This window comes from Chiloscyllium plagiosum, unplaced genomic scaffold (assembly GCF_037043375.1).
Source record: "Chiloscyllium plagiosum isolate Xiang-an unplaced genomic scaffold, Cpla_swu_hap1 HiC_scaffold_24, whole genome shotgun sequence".
In the NCBI taxonomy this organism is placed as follows: Eukaryota; Metazoa; Chordata; class Chondrichthyes; order Orectolobiformes; family Hemiscylliidae; genus Chiloscyllium; species Chiloscyllium plagiosum.
The window spans coordinates 3,563,457-3,577,924 of NW_028270162.1; the positions used below are offsets into that span (position 1 = coordinate 3,563,457).

Below are 14,468 nucleotides of genomic sequence, written 5' to 3' on the forward strand. Positions count from 1 at the left end.
CACAGCCCCTCTCTCTCTCTCTCCCTCACACACACACAGCCCCCCCTCTCTCTCTCCCTCACACTCACACACAGCCCCCCCTCTCTCTCTCCCTCACACACACACAGCCCCCCCTCTCTCTCCCTCACACACACACAGCCCCTCCTCTCTCTCTCCCTCACACACACACAGCCCCCCCTCTCTCTCTCCCTCACACTCACACACAGCCCCCCCTCTCTCTCTCCCTCACACACACACAGCCCCCCCTCTCTCTCTCCCTCACACACACACAGCCCCCCCTCTCTCTCCCTCACACACACACAGCCTCCCCTCTCTCTCTCTCTCCCTCACACACACACAGCCCCCCTCTCTCTCTCCCTCACACTCACACACAGCCCCCCCTCTCTCTCTCCCTCACACACACACAGCCCCCCCTCTCTCTCTCACACACACACAGCCCTCCTCTCTCTCTCCCTCACACACACACAGCCCCCCCTCTCTCTCTCCCTCACACACACACAGCCCCCCCTCTCTCTCTCCCTCACACACACACAGCCCCCCTCTCTCTCTCTCCCTCACACACACACAGCCCCCCCTCTCTCTCTCCCTCACACACACACAGCCTCCCCTCTCTCTCTCCCTCACACACACACAGCCTCCCCTCTCTCTCTCCCTCACACACACACAGCCCCCCCTCTCTCTCTCCCTCACACTCACACACAGCCCCCCCTCTCTCTCTCCCTCACACACACACAGCCCCCCTCTCTCTCTCCCTCACACACACAGCCCCCCCTCTCTCTCTCTCTCCCTCACACACACACACAGCCCCCCCTCTCTCTCTCCCTCACACACACACAGCCCCCCTCTCTCTCTCCCTCACACACACACAGCCCCCCCTCTCTCTCTCCCTCACACTCACACACAGCCCCCCCTCTCTCTCTCCCTCACACACACACAGCCCCCCCTCTCTCTCTCTCTCACACACACACAGCCCCCCCTCTCTCTCCCTCACACACACACAGCCCCCCCTCTCTCTCTCCCTCAGACTCACACACAGCCTCCCCTCTCTCTCCCTCACACACACACAGCCCCCCCTCTCTCTCTCCCTCACACACACACAGCCCCCCCTCTCTCTCTCCCTCACACTCACACACAGCCCCCCCTCTCTCTCTCCCTCACACACACACAGCCCCCCCTCTCTCTCTCCCTCACACACACACAGCCCCCCCTCTCTCTCTCCCTCACACACACACAGCCCCCCCTCTCTCTCTCCCTCACACACACACAGCCCCCCCTCTCTCTCTCCCTCACACTCACACACAGCCCCCCCTCTCTCTCTCCCTCACACACACACAGCCCCCCCTCTCTCTCTCTCTCACACACACACAGCCCCCCTCTCTCTCTCCCTCACACACACACAGCCCCCCCTCTCTCTCTCCCTCAGACTCACACACAGCCTCCCCTCTCTCTCCCTCACACACACACAGCCCCCCTCTCTCTCTCCCTCACACACACACAGCCCCCCCTCTCTCTCTCCCTCACACTCACACACAGCCCCCCCTCTCTCTCTCCCTCACACACACACAGCCCCCCCTCTCTCTCTCTCCTCACACACACACAGCCTCCCCTCTCTCTCTCCCTCACACACACACAGCCCCCCCTCTCTCTCTCCCTCACACACAGCCCCCCCCTCTCTCTCTCCCTCACACTCACACAGCCCCCCCTCTCTCTCCCACACACACAAGCCCCCTCTCTCTCCCTCACACACAGCCCCCCCTCTCTCTCCCTCACACTCACCACAGCCCCCCCTCTCTCTCTCCCTCACACACACACAGCCCCCCTCTCTCTCTCCCTCACACACACACAGCCCCCCTCTCTCTCTCCCTCACACACACAGCCCCTCTCTCTCCCTCACACACACAGCCCCCCTCTCTCTCTCCCTCACACTCACACACAGCCCCCCCTCTCTCTCTCCCTCACACACACACAGCCCCCCCTCTCTCTCTCCCTCACACACACAGCCCCTCTCTCTCCCTCACACACACAGCCCCCCTCTCTCTCATCCTCACACACACACACACAGCCCCCCTCTCTCTCTCCTCACACACACACACACAGCCCCCCTCTCTCTCTCCCTCACACACACACACACAGCCCCCCCTCTCTCTCTCCCTCACACACACACACACAGGCCCCCCCCTCTCTCTCCCTCACACACACACAGCCTCCCCTCTCTCTCTCCCTCACACACACACAGCCCCCCCTCTCTCTCTCCTCACACTCACACACAGCCCCCCCCTCTCTCTCTCCCTCACACACACCACAGCCCCCCCTCTCTCCCTCACACACACAGCCCCCCCTCTCTCTCTCCCTCACACACACAGCCCCCCCTCTCTCTCCCTCACACACACAGCCCCCCCTCTCTCTCTCCCTCACACACACACAGCCTCCCCTCTCTCTCTCCCTCACACACACACAGCCCCCCCTCTCTCCCTCACACACACAGCCCCCCCTCTCTCTCTCCCTCACACACACACAGCCCCCCTCTCTCTCTCCCTCACACACACACACACAGCCCCCCCTCTCTCTCCCTCACACACACAGCCCCTCTCTCTCTCTCTCACACACACACACACAGCCCCCCCTCTCTCTCCCTCACACAACACCACACAGCCCCCCTCTCTCTCTCCTCACACACACACACACAGCCCCCTCTCTCTCTCCCTCACACACACACAGCCCCCCCTCTCTCTCTCACACACACACAGCCCTCCTCTCTCTCTCCTCACACACACACAGCCCCCCTCTCTCTCTCTCCCTCACACACACACAGCCCCCTCTCCTCTCCTCACACACACACAGCCCCCCCTCTCTCTCTCCTCACACACGACAACCCCCCTCTCTCTCCCTCACACACACGCAGCCCCCTCCTCTCTCCCTCACACACACAGCCCCCTCTCTCTCTCCCTCATACACACACAGCCCCCCTCTCTCTCCCTCACACACACACAGCCCCCCCTCTCTCTCCCTCACACACACACAGCCCCCCTCTCTCTCTCCCTCACACACACAGCCCCTCTCTCTCCCTCACACACACACAGCCCCCCCTCTCTCTCCCTCACACACACACACACACACAGAGCCCCTCCTTGATCCTTTCCCCCTCGGGTTGGGGGATAAACCTTCCAGCGGACACTCGTTTCTTCAGAACAACTTCAAACAAAAAGATCACCTTCCCCAGGGGCAGTACCGCGTCAGATTGAGATGTGTCCCCGGGAGAGGGCTCTGGTCTGGGCTGGAGATGGGGGGGATCTGGGTGGTGACTGGAACAGACTCTGAGGAAAGTTTCTGCCGGTCCCCCAGCGTTAGGAGCCTGACTGAGACCGCAGGGTAGGGCTGGGATCAGAGGGAGGACCTGAGTGCAAGTTAGACTGGGGTCAGGGAGAGGGAGAGACAGAGACCTGGGGGTGGGGGGGAGAGACAGAGACCGGGGGGGGGGGGGGGGGAGAGACAGAGACCTGGGGGGGGGGGGGGGAGAGACAGAGACCTGGGGGGGGGGGGGGAGAGACAGAGACCTGGGGGGGGGGGGGAGAGACAGAGACCTGAGGGGGGGGGGGAGACAGAGACCTGGGGGGGTGGAGAGACAGAGACCTGGGGGGGAGAGAGACAGAGTCTGGGAGAGGGAGAGAGAAACAGAGGAATAGTGTGTGGGGCTGGGGCTGGGGGAGGGGGGAGGGGAGGGGTTGGGGAGGGAGATATTTAGGGGCGAGCAGGGAGGGGAGAGAGAGTGAGGGGCCGGCCCTGAGTGAGAGGAGATCAGAGCAGAGCAGGATTCAGGCGGAGACACAGGGAACAGAGTCAGCGCAGGAGTTGCGGAGAGTCCGGAATCATTACATCCTCACTACCCCCTCACTCACTTACTCATTCCATCCCTCCCTCTCTCCTACCCTCCCTCATTCCCTCTCCTTACCCACTCCCTCCCTCATTCACTACCTCTTTACCTCCCTCACTCTCTCATTACCCCCTCCCTACATCCCTCACCTCCTCCCTACGTCCCTCACCCCCTCCCTCATCACCCCCTCCCTCATCACCCCCTCCCTCATCACCCCCTCCCTCATCACCCTCTCCCTACGTCCCTCACTCCCTCCCTCCCTCACTCCCTCCCTCCCTCACTCCCTCCCTCCCTCACTCCCTCCCTCCCTCATCATCCCCCTACATCCCTCACCCCCTCCCTACGTCCCTCACTCCCTCCCTCATCACCCCCTCCTACGTCCCTCACTCCCTCCCTCATCACCCCCTCCCTACGTCCCTCACTCCCTACGCCCCTCACTCCCTCCCTACGCCCCTCCCTCCTTACGCCCCTCCCTCCCTACGCCCCTCACCCCCTCCCTGCACCCCTCACTCCATCCCTCATCACCCCCTCCCTACGTCCCTCACTCCCTCCCTCATCACCCCCTCCCTCCCTCCCTCCCTCCCTCCCTCCCAGGCGAGAGGAAGCTCACTGAGTGCCAGGGTAAACTAGTGCCTTTGTACCAGCCTGGAGTGGACCATCCCGCTGTACTGACTGTTCCTGGAGAAACCCGACTGCTCTGTGCCAATGGGCAGCTGGTTGGCGTGCACAGTGCTGGTGTTGGCCCTCTCCATTTGCCAGGTATCTGGGTTGCTCTCACAGCTCCTGGGGCAGGACATTACAACCCCCTGTGGCTTCACCCTGCCAAGACCTTCACTGTCTCTTCTTTCTTCACCCAGGTATGTGCAGAGGCAAAGGGAGAGTCAACTCTCACAGGTAAGTTCCACTTGCTCTTGCTCACTCCACAGAGGGAGCTCGGTCAGGAGCTGCTCAGCATTCCCTCAGGGGTTAGGGTGAACTGGGGCTTGCTCACACTCCACTTTCACTCAGCGACTTCCCTCAGCACCAAGTGAGACATCAAAGGTTCCAGAGAGTTACACAAACTCACACCGTGTACCCACACTCACAGGCATGGCATCGAGTGACACTCACATACACCCACACACACAATCACACTCACACACACACACACCCAAACACACACACTCTCACAAACATGCACACACATTTTCTCTCTCTCTCTCACACACTCTCACTCACACACGCTCTCACACCCCCATGGGGAAAGAGCAAGACAGTGGGATTAATTTCAGAATTGATCCAGGGCTTGGGGAGAGAACAGGGTGGTGGGATTAGTTTGGGGATTGATCCAGGGTTCTGGATTTGCCTTAATATGAGGTGAATGGAGCATTCCCTCCTTGACTTTGTATGGTATGATTCATTCTTTACTAATTGACACGAGGCAATTTCTAATTAAAGATTGTTTTGCTGTTGATTGGGTTTGGGTGGATTAGAAAATATTTGTGAAGCTGATTGAATGAGCATTGGTTCAATGTGAATATGTTTTGTTTGATTCTGTTTTCAGTCTCTAACTGCTGCCTCTTTCGATGATTCCGTCTGCCAGACTCCTGACTGCTTCGTTCCTTGTTCCTCTCTCAGTGTGTTCACTCTGTTTGGGATTGTGTCCAGTTTTCTGGGGTTTTCCTTGAGTCTGTGTGTTGTCCTTTACCTTATGTACTGTTGTGACGGTGTAAAATAGCAACAGTTTCATGCTGCAGCAGAATTTCAATCGAAGATATTGTCTGTGCGGCGCTCACTTTCAGCTTGGTGTTAATGAATTAGACTGGGCTCATTGCCAGAGCTCGTACAGTTGGTCCAACTGGTCTCTACTGGAGTTTATCAGTACCCCACCCCCACTCTCTGACAGAATATTACATCACAGAAGAAGGCCATTTGGCCCTTTGTGTCTGTATCAGCTCCTGAAAGAGCCACCCAGCTTCCCCCCACTGTCCAGCCCTATCCCCATAGCCCTCGAAATAGATCACTTTCAGGTAAAGCTCCAGCTCTCTTCTGAACCTCCACTGTGGAATCCACCTCCCCCGCTCCCCCCAGGCAGCACATTCCAAATCCACACAACCCTCAGAGTCAAAACGTTTCTCCTCATCTCACTCCAAGCTCTCTTGCTGACAATCCTGAAATTGTAATCCCTAGTTACTAACTTACCATTAGTGGAAACTTATTTCAACTTGCTCTGTCAGCAGGACCTTTCCTTAGTTGTGTGGTAAAGAAAGTCTAAGGGACGCGGAAACGTCTGGTGTGTATTTGAACAACAATAAGAACTTTAATTTTTATAGTGACTTGAATGTAGGACAAGATTCCATCCCTCTTCACAGATCAGTGAGAGGTGATGAAACACTCTGGGAAACTGCACAAAGTTAAAGACTTGCATTTATAATTAGTCCTTCTTATTGCCACCTGGAGCCCCCACAAAATATCTTACACCCAGTGAGGCATGTTGGAGATGATGTGGCTGTTGTCTGTGTTGGAAATGTGGCAAGTGAGCACAGCAAGATCCCACCGTTAGCAATGACTGCATGAGGTATTTTGCGGTGTTGGCTTGGCCACTCGTCTTTTCCAGCTCTTACATTCCCTGAGCATTCTGAGGGAGCCTGCGTTTAATGTCACCCGGCAGATGGTATCTCTGGCACTGTAAGTCTAGGTGCCAGCCTTGATCTTTGTGCCCATGCCTCAGAGTGGGTCTTAAATCAAGAACCAGATGATGCAGAGACAATGGCACCAACTGAGTGAGAGTCCGCAGAGTTTTGGAGATCTCTGAGCAGACAGACCTATCACTGAAGCCTCGCCAGGGACTCACCTTCATTCATATCACTCCCTCAGCTCAAACCCACCCAGGTGAGAGCTGTGAGCTTTGAGGAAGAATCTTGGGAGTGATCGGGAGAGAGAGGATGGATGGCATTTCTGAACTTTGGACCAGGATTACTGGAGGTGCCATGTCCGGTGAGATAATGGACTCATGAAAATCAGGAAATCAGAATTAGTGGAAACCGATGTTTCTGAGACTGACGATGTTAGTAGGGAGATGGAGGGGAGAGACGAGGAAGGGGTTTGAACCTAAGGATGAAAATTACAAAATGAAGACTTGGTCCCGGAGCCAATTAGCTGAGAGAGTACTGGATGATTATTTGGATAGAAATAGTGTGCAGGGAGATGGAGAAAGCAGGAGATTGGTGCAAGGGGATAGAACTGGGGCAGGTATGATGGGCTGAATGACTGCTTTTGTGTTGTAATGATTCTGTGATTCCGTGTGGGTCAGTAGGCGCAGGGATGTGAAATGAATGGGCCATGCAGGCTAGGAGAGGGCCAACAGGGTTCGGGACAAATGGAAGTAAAGAGTGAAGAAGATAAGAGAGCAGACTGGAGAGTGTTGGAATGGTTCAGCCAAGAGGGAGTGAAACATTGAGGAGGGATTACTGGATCGTAATGATGGTTACGGCACCCATTCCCTTAATCACTTGCCCACGCTCCCGACGACATTTACTGGGACAGACAAGGATCAGAGCCAGGGCCAAATTGTGATCCCACTCCCATTCCTTCCCTTCCTTTTGGCTGTACTTGTTACATTCTCTGTCACCATGTCCTCCCCCCCCCCCCCCCCCCCCCCCCCCCCCCCACACACACACACACACACACACACACAGCAGTGGGACTGCTTGTTTTTCCCAGTGTGGTGGTAAGACACACCATTGCCCTGCCATTCTTACATTCCAATCACTTCATTGGCACCATCAACATCCTTTCTCCCCAGCACTTCACTCACTCCTCTACCCTCAACTATAGCATAAATGCAATATTCCAAAAGTGGCCTAACCAACATCCTGTTACAGCCGCAACATGACCTCTCAACTCCCACATTCAGTCAAGTTTGTGAGACATGATTTCCCACGGATAAAGCCATGTTGACTATCCCCAATCAGTCCTTGCCTTTCCAATACATGTACATCCTGTCCCTCAGGATTCCCTCCAACAACTTGCCCACCACTGACGTCAGCCTCACTGATCTATAGTTCCCTGGCTTGTCTTTACTGCCCTTCTTAAACAGTGGCACAACGTTAGTCAACCTCCAGTCTTCCGGCACCTCACCTGTGACTATCGATGATACAAATATCTCAGCAAGAGGCCCAGCAATCACTTCTCAGCTTCCCACGGAGTTCTAGGGTACACCTGATCAGGTCCTGGGGATTTATCCACTTTTATGCGTTTCAAAACATCCAGCACTTCCTCCTCTGTAATATGGACATTTTGCAAGGTGTCACCATCTATTTCCCTACATTCTATATCTTCCATATCCTTTTCCACAGTAAATACTGATGCAAAATACTCATTTAGTATCTCCCCCATTTTCTGTGGCTCCACACAAAGGCCGCCTTGCTGACCTTTGAGGGGCCCTATTCTCTTCGAGGAGAAAGTGAGGGCTGCAGATGCTGGAGATCAGAGCTGAAAATGTGTTGCTGGAAAAGCACAGCAGGTCAGGCAGCATCCAAGGAACAGGAGAATTGACGTTTCGGGCCCTATTCTCTCCCTAGTTACCCTTTTGTCCTTAATATACTTGTAAAAACCCTTTGGATTCTCTTTAATTCTATTTGCCAAAGCTATCTCATGTCCCCTTTTTGCCCTCCTGATTTCCCTCTTAAGTATACTCCTACTGCCTTTATACTCTTTTAAGGATTCACTCGATCTATCCTGTCTATACCTTACATATGCTTCCTTCTTTTTCTTAACCAAACCCTCAATTTCTTTAGTCATCCAGCATTCCCAATACCTACCAGCCTTCCCTTTCACCCTAACAGGAATATACTTTCTCTGGATTCTTGCTATCTCATTTCTGAAGGCTTCCCATTTTCCAGCCATCCCTTTACCTGCGAACATCTGCCTCCAATCAGATTTTGAAAGTTCTTACCTAATACCGTCAAAATTGGCCTTTCCCCAATTTAGAACTTCAACTTTTAGATCTGGTCTATCCTTTTCCATCACTATTTTAAAACAAATAGAATTATGGTCACTGCCCCCAAAGTGCTCCCCCACTGACCCCTCAGTCACCTGCCCTGCCTTATTTCCCAAGAGTAGGTCAAGTTTTGCACCTTCTCTAGTAGGTTCATCCACATCCTGAATTAGAAAATTGTCTCGTACACACTTAACACATTCCTCTCCATCTAAACCTTTAACACTATGGCAGTCCCAGTCGATGTTTCGAAAGTTAAAATCCCCTGCCATAACTACCCTATTATTCTTACAGATTGCTGAGATCTCCTTACAAGTTTGTTTCTCAATTTCCCTCTGACTATTAGGGGGGTCTATAATACAATCCAATAAGGTGATCATCCCTTTCTTATTTCTCAGTTCCACCACCAAATAACTTCCTTGGATGTATTTCCGTGAATATCCTCCCTCAGCACAGCTGTAATGCTATCCCTTATCAAAATGCTACTCCCCCTCCTCTCTTGCCTCCCTTTCTATCCTTCCTGTAGCATTTGTATCCTGGAACATTAAGCTGCCAGTCCTGCCCATCCCTGAGCCATTTTCTGTAATTGCTATGCTATCCCAGTCCCATGTTCCTAGCCATGCCCTGAGTTCATCTGCCTTCCCTGTTAGGCCCCTTGCATTGAAATAAATGCAGTTTAATTTATTCGTCCTACCTTGTCCCTGCCTGCCCTGACTGTTTGACTTGCTTCTGTTCTCAGCTGTACCCGTCTCAGATCGATCTCTTTCCTCACTATCTCCCTGGGTCCCACACCCCACCTTACTAGTTTAAATCCTCCCAAGCAGTTCTAGCAAATTTCCCTGCCAGTATATTAGTCCCCTTCCAATTTAGGTGCAATCTGTCCTTCTTGTACAGGTCACTTCTACCCCAGAAGAGATTCCAACGATCCAAAAATGTGAATCTTTCTCCCACACACCAGCTCCTCAGCCATGCATTCATCTGCTCTATCCTCTTATTCCTATCCTCACTAGCTTGTAGCACCGGGAGTAATCCAGATATTACTACTCTCGAGGACCTCCTTTCTAAATGCTTGCCTAACTCTCAGCCTTTTCCCTTCCTATGTCATTGGTTCCCATGAGTGCAATGACCTCCTGCTGGCCCTTCTCCCCCGTGAGAACATTCTGCACCCTCTCTGAGACATCCTTGATCCAGGGAAACAACACACCATTCTGCTTTTCTCTGCTGGCCACAGAAACATCTGTCTGTACCTCTGACTAGAGAGTCCCCTAACACAATTGATCTCTTGGAACCCAACGTACCCCTCATTACATTAGAGCCAGTCTCAATACCAGAAACTTGGCTGTTCGTGCTACATTCCCCTGAGAATCCATCACCCCCTACATTTTCCAAAACAGCATACCTGTTTGAAATGGGGGTAGCCACGGAAGACTTTGCACTACCTGCCTACCTCTCCTACCTTTCCTGGAGTTAACCCATCTATCTGACAGTATCTGCAGCTTTTCTCCCTTCCTAAAACTGCCATCCATCACATCCCCTTGCTCTTGTAAATTCCTCATTGCCTCTAACTGCCGCTCCAACCGATCCATGCAATCTGATAAGATTCGCAACTAAAGACACTTCCTGCAAACATAATCATCAGTAACATGGAAACTCTCCCTAAACCCCCACATTTGACAGGAAGAGCACATCACTCTACGAAAGGCCTTCTTTGCTCCTTCACAATCTACAGACTCAGAAAATAGCACCGTCTTTTGACTTCAAAAAACAGTGCTCCAAATTAATTTAATACTTTTGGTTTATATTTTTCAAATTTAATCAAGCTATAGATCTCAATAAAACATATGATCAGGAAAGAACCCACTATATTTGTTGCTGTAGACGTACAGAAAAGTTACACATTAAAAACTATGCACTTATCTGTTCCTGTGCTGTGAGCTCTCCCACACAGGTCCCTCCAAGGTCAGCTGGGAATTTTCCTGTCTAAGTTTTCCTCGATGCACTCCGATGTCCAGAGATACTTGAACTCAAACAGCAAGGCAGTAACTGTGCAGATTCACTGCTGTGTCAGTTAGCAGTGTAGGTTTCTTTCTCTCTCTTTCCCTCACTGACCATGTGCTTACTGCGTTTTGTCTGATTTCCCCATTTTCAAAGTGCTGTTGTTTTGATCTTTTTTCCCCAAAGTTCCAAAACAATGCAACATCATAGAAAACAAAAGTTGCTGCTCCTGGAATTTGAGGAAATCATCTCCAACACCGAAAATTTCTCAAAAAAGAATCAGCTCTTACAGCCACAATATTTTCCCATACTCCACCTTGGATTAGGAAGGATTTTGAGGAATGTGGACCAAATACTGGCAAATGGGTCTAGATTTATCTGGCAGAGAGTGACGACTGCCGATGCTGGAGAGTCAGAGTCGAGAGTGTGGTGCTGGAAAAGCACAGCAGGTCAGGCAGCACCCGAGGAGCAGGAGAGTGAGAGTCGACGTTTCAAGCATCAGGAATGGGTGGCCCTCGGGGGCTCAGAGATAAGTTGGAGTGGGGGTGGGGGGAAGGTAGCTGGGAATGGCTAGGTGGATGGAGGTGGGGGTGAAGGTGATAGGTCAGAGAGGAGGCTGGGGCAAATTAACACTTCATCGGTATCACTTCCCTCACATCACTAGCACTCTCTTTGCCTTTTGCTCTGTGACATCTTTATCATGTGTTCCAATTGCTGACCCCCCACCATCATAAAAAGTTCAATATTCCACCAGCCACTTTCTGTTCGAAAGAAGAGACACTGGACTTGAAACGTTAACTCTGCTACTCTCACTGCAGATGCTGCTTGTGTCTGCAGCGTTCCCTGTTTATAGGACAAATTATAAAAATTACAATTTGAATATACTTGTGTAGTTTCTCCAATGTTATTGTGATTTCAAAGGCTGTGCATTGGAAGGTGCTGTCTGAGGATCTTTGGTGAGTTTCTGTAGTGTATCTGTAGATAGTACACACTGCTGTTACTGAGCGCCGGTGGGGGAGGGAGTGGCTGTTGTGGATGTGGAGCCAATCAAGCGGGAGCTGCTTTGTCCTGGATGGTGTTGAGCTTCTTGAGTGTTGTTGGAGCTGCCCCCATCCAGGCAAGTGGGGAGTATTCCTTCACACTCCTGACTTGGGGAAAGGTGAGAAAAGAAATAGGCAGAAATCACCTGGGATTTCAAACAAAATGCAGCTGAGAATTTTAAGAAAGGTTCCACGTAATGTCTGAGATAAATGGCAGCAGAGTCAGCTCTCGGTCACACTGCAGTAATACAGAGCAGCTGGAGAACAGAGAGGCTGGTCACCACATTGTTGACTGAGATCGCTGTGAAGCCTGACTGACTGACTGTGAGAAAGCCTTTTGGAGTTCTGTTGTTGTTGAGTTTAAAAGAATTTTTGTGTAATTTGAGAGAAGTGGACACAGGCCACTTTAATTATATTTCACGCCTGTGTCAGTGTGCTGAGGTCAGTGGTGCTCAGTTGCACGTGCCCTATCAGGTTTGTGCAACCTCCCTGAGAGAGGAGCATTATTCTGGCAGCAAGTTGATTTCTGTTTGAAATATCAGTGCTGAGGTTCTGGCTTGTTTGTTGGCATCGGTCCAGTAATGCCTTCTATTAAAATTCCCATCTGCGGCCTGACCCTTCACTTTCTCTGGAAATTTCTTCAGCCCCAAACTCTGACTTATCCCTGTTCCTCCCATTCCGTTCTTGTGTTCTTTCCTAACTTCCACAGCTCCGTCATTGGCAACCTTTTCTCCAGCTGCCTGCACCTTAAACTCCAGAATTGCCTCCCGCAACTTCTGTGTGTGTTCAGGAATTCTGTCGAAAAGTGTGGCACTAGAAAAGTGCATCAGGTCCGACAGCATCCGAGGAGCAGGAGAGTCAACGTTTCGGGCATAAGCCTTTCATCAGGAATGAGGGGCTGATGAAGAGCTTATGCCTGAAACATCGACTCTCCTGCTCCTCAGAGGTTGCCTGACTGGCTGCACTTGACTGGGACAGTATTTATTATCAATGCTCACAGTGCTTGGTTTGAGAAGCCTGGGTGTGGACTCAGAGAAAAGTGCTCAAATTGTAGAAAGAGCTGGAAACTAGACTACAGCAGGAAGTAAACTGAATAAAACTTGTTGTAGAGTCATAGAGACGTACAGCACGGAAAACAGACCCTTCGGTCCAACACGTCCGTCCATGCCGATCAGATACCCCAACCCAATCTAGTCCCACCTGCCAGCACTCGGCCCACATCCCTCCAAACCCTTCCTATTCATACACCCATCCAAATGCCTCTTAAATGTTGTAATTGTACCAGCCTCCACCATATCCTCTGGCAGCTCATTCCATACATGTACCACCCTCTGTGTGAAAAAGTTGCCCCTTAGGTCTCTTTTATATCTTTCCCCTCTCACCCTAAACCTATGTCCTCTAGTTCTGGACTCCCTGACCGCAGGGAAAAGACTTTGTCTATTTACCCTATCCATGGCCCTCATGATTTTATAAACCTCTATAAGGTCACCCCTCAGTCTCTGACGCTCCAGGGAAAACAGCCCCAGCCTGTCAGCCTCTCCCTGTAGCTCAAATCCTCCAACCCTGGCAACATCCTTGTAAATCTTTTCTGAGCCTTTTCAAATTTTACAACATTCTTCCAATAGGAAGGAGACCAGAATTGCACGCAATATTCCAACAGTGGCCTAACCAATGTCCTGTACAGTCGCAATATGACCTCTCAACTCCTGTACTCAATACTCTGACCAATAAAGGAAAGCATACCAAACGCCTTCTTCACTATCCTATCTACCTGCGACTCCACTTTCAAGGAGCTATGAACCTGCACTCCAAGGTCTCTTTGTTCAGCAACACTCTCTAGGACCTTACCATTAAGGGTGTAAGTCCTGCTAAGATTGTTACACACTTCAATAGACTAATATCACCTTAGTATAGGTGTGAGATTTAAACTATCGAGCTCTCTCCACCAACCCTCTGCACTTTCCTCCGTAATGACATTCCTAAGTCCTTTATAGTTTTTGGTTTCTGGCCTTGTCACCCCTTCGTGTGCCAGTGAAAATAATTCTTTGAGTACCCTCCTGCCCAGAGAAATGCTGCCATGCCTGAGTTGCTATTTAAATACCAATTACTGCAGCGCTTATTCAGACTCTCCTTATCCATAACAGAATCTGACACCTCCTTTGAAATGACAGGGTTGGTCTGGAGCTGAGGTTGAAGGAGTCACAGACAGGAACGCTGTTCCCTATGTCTCAGGAATGCACTCCCTTTGAATTTGGGGAATGCCAGGCGAGTGAAACTAGCTCTGTAACAATACAACGTCAATGCACACTCCAACACCATACAGCCTGTCCCAGAATGTAGGTTATTTCATTAGCACATGGGCCAACTACACTCCAACCCACATTATACACCTTTGCTGTGAAATACTCAATATCCCAAATCCTCAGAATTTTGCAGAAGAGAATTCCAGAGTCATGTGATCATATTTGAAAGTTATGCAAATTATTCTGGATACTAATTAGAGGGAACAGAAACTCATTTTTAATTTATTCTTGGGCTGTTGGCATCAGAATCTGGTTTTGCCCGTCCCTACTTGCCCCCTTGA

General features: G+C 51.4%; 1 protein-coding gene across 3 annotated transcripts in view; it reads left to right on the top strand.

Moving 5' to 3' along the window:
• The first annotated feature begins 4,387 nt into the window (after positions 1 to 4,387).
• Positions 4,388 to 14,468, top strand: part of adgrd1 (adhesion G protein-coupled receptor D1) — a 380,324-nt gene continuing 370,243 nt past the window's right edge. For 2 of the 3 annotated variants that reach the window (XM_087999853.1, XM_087999854.1), the window contains exons 1-2: positions 4,389 to 4,630; positions 4,729 to 4,765. In XM_087999853.1, coding sequence (XP_087855979.1) covers positions 4,577 to 4,630; positions 4,729 to 4,765 — 91 coding nt within the window. In that variant the 5' untranslated portion in view covers positions 4,389 to 4,576. Of the gene's footprint in view, positions 4,631 to 4,728; positions 4,766 to 14,468 lie in introns of all 3 variants that reach the window. The other variant, XR_015761231.1, reaches the window with a different exon arrangement.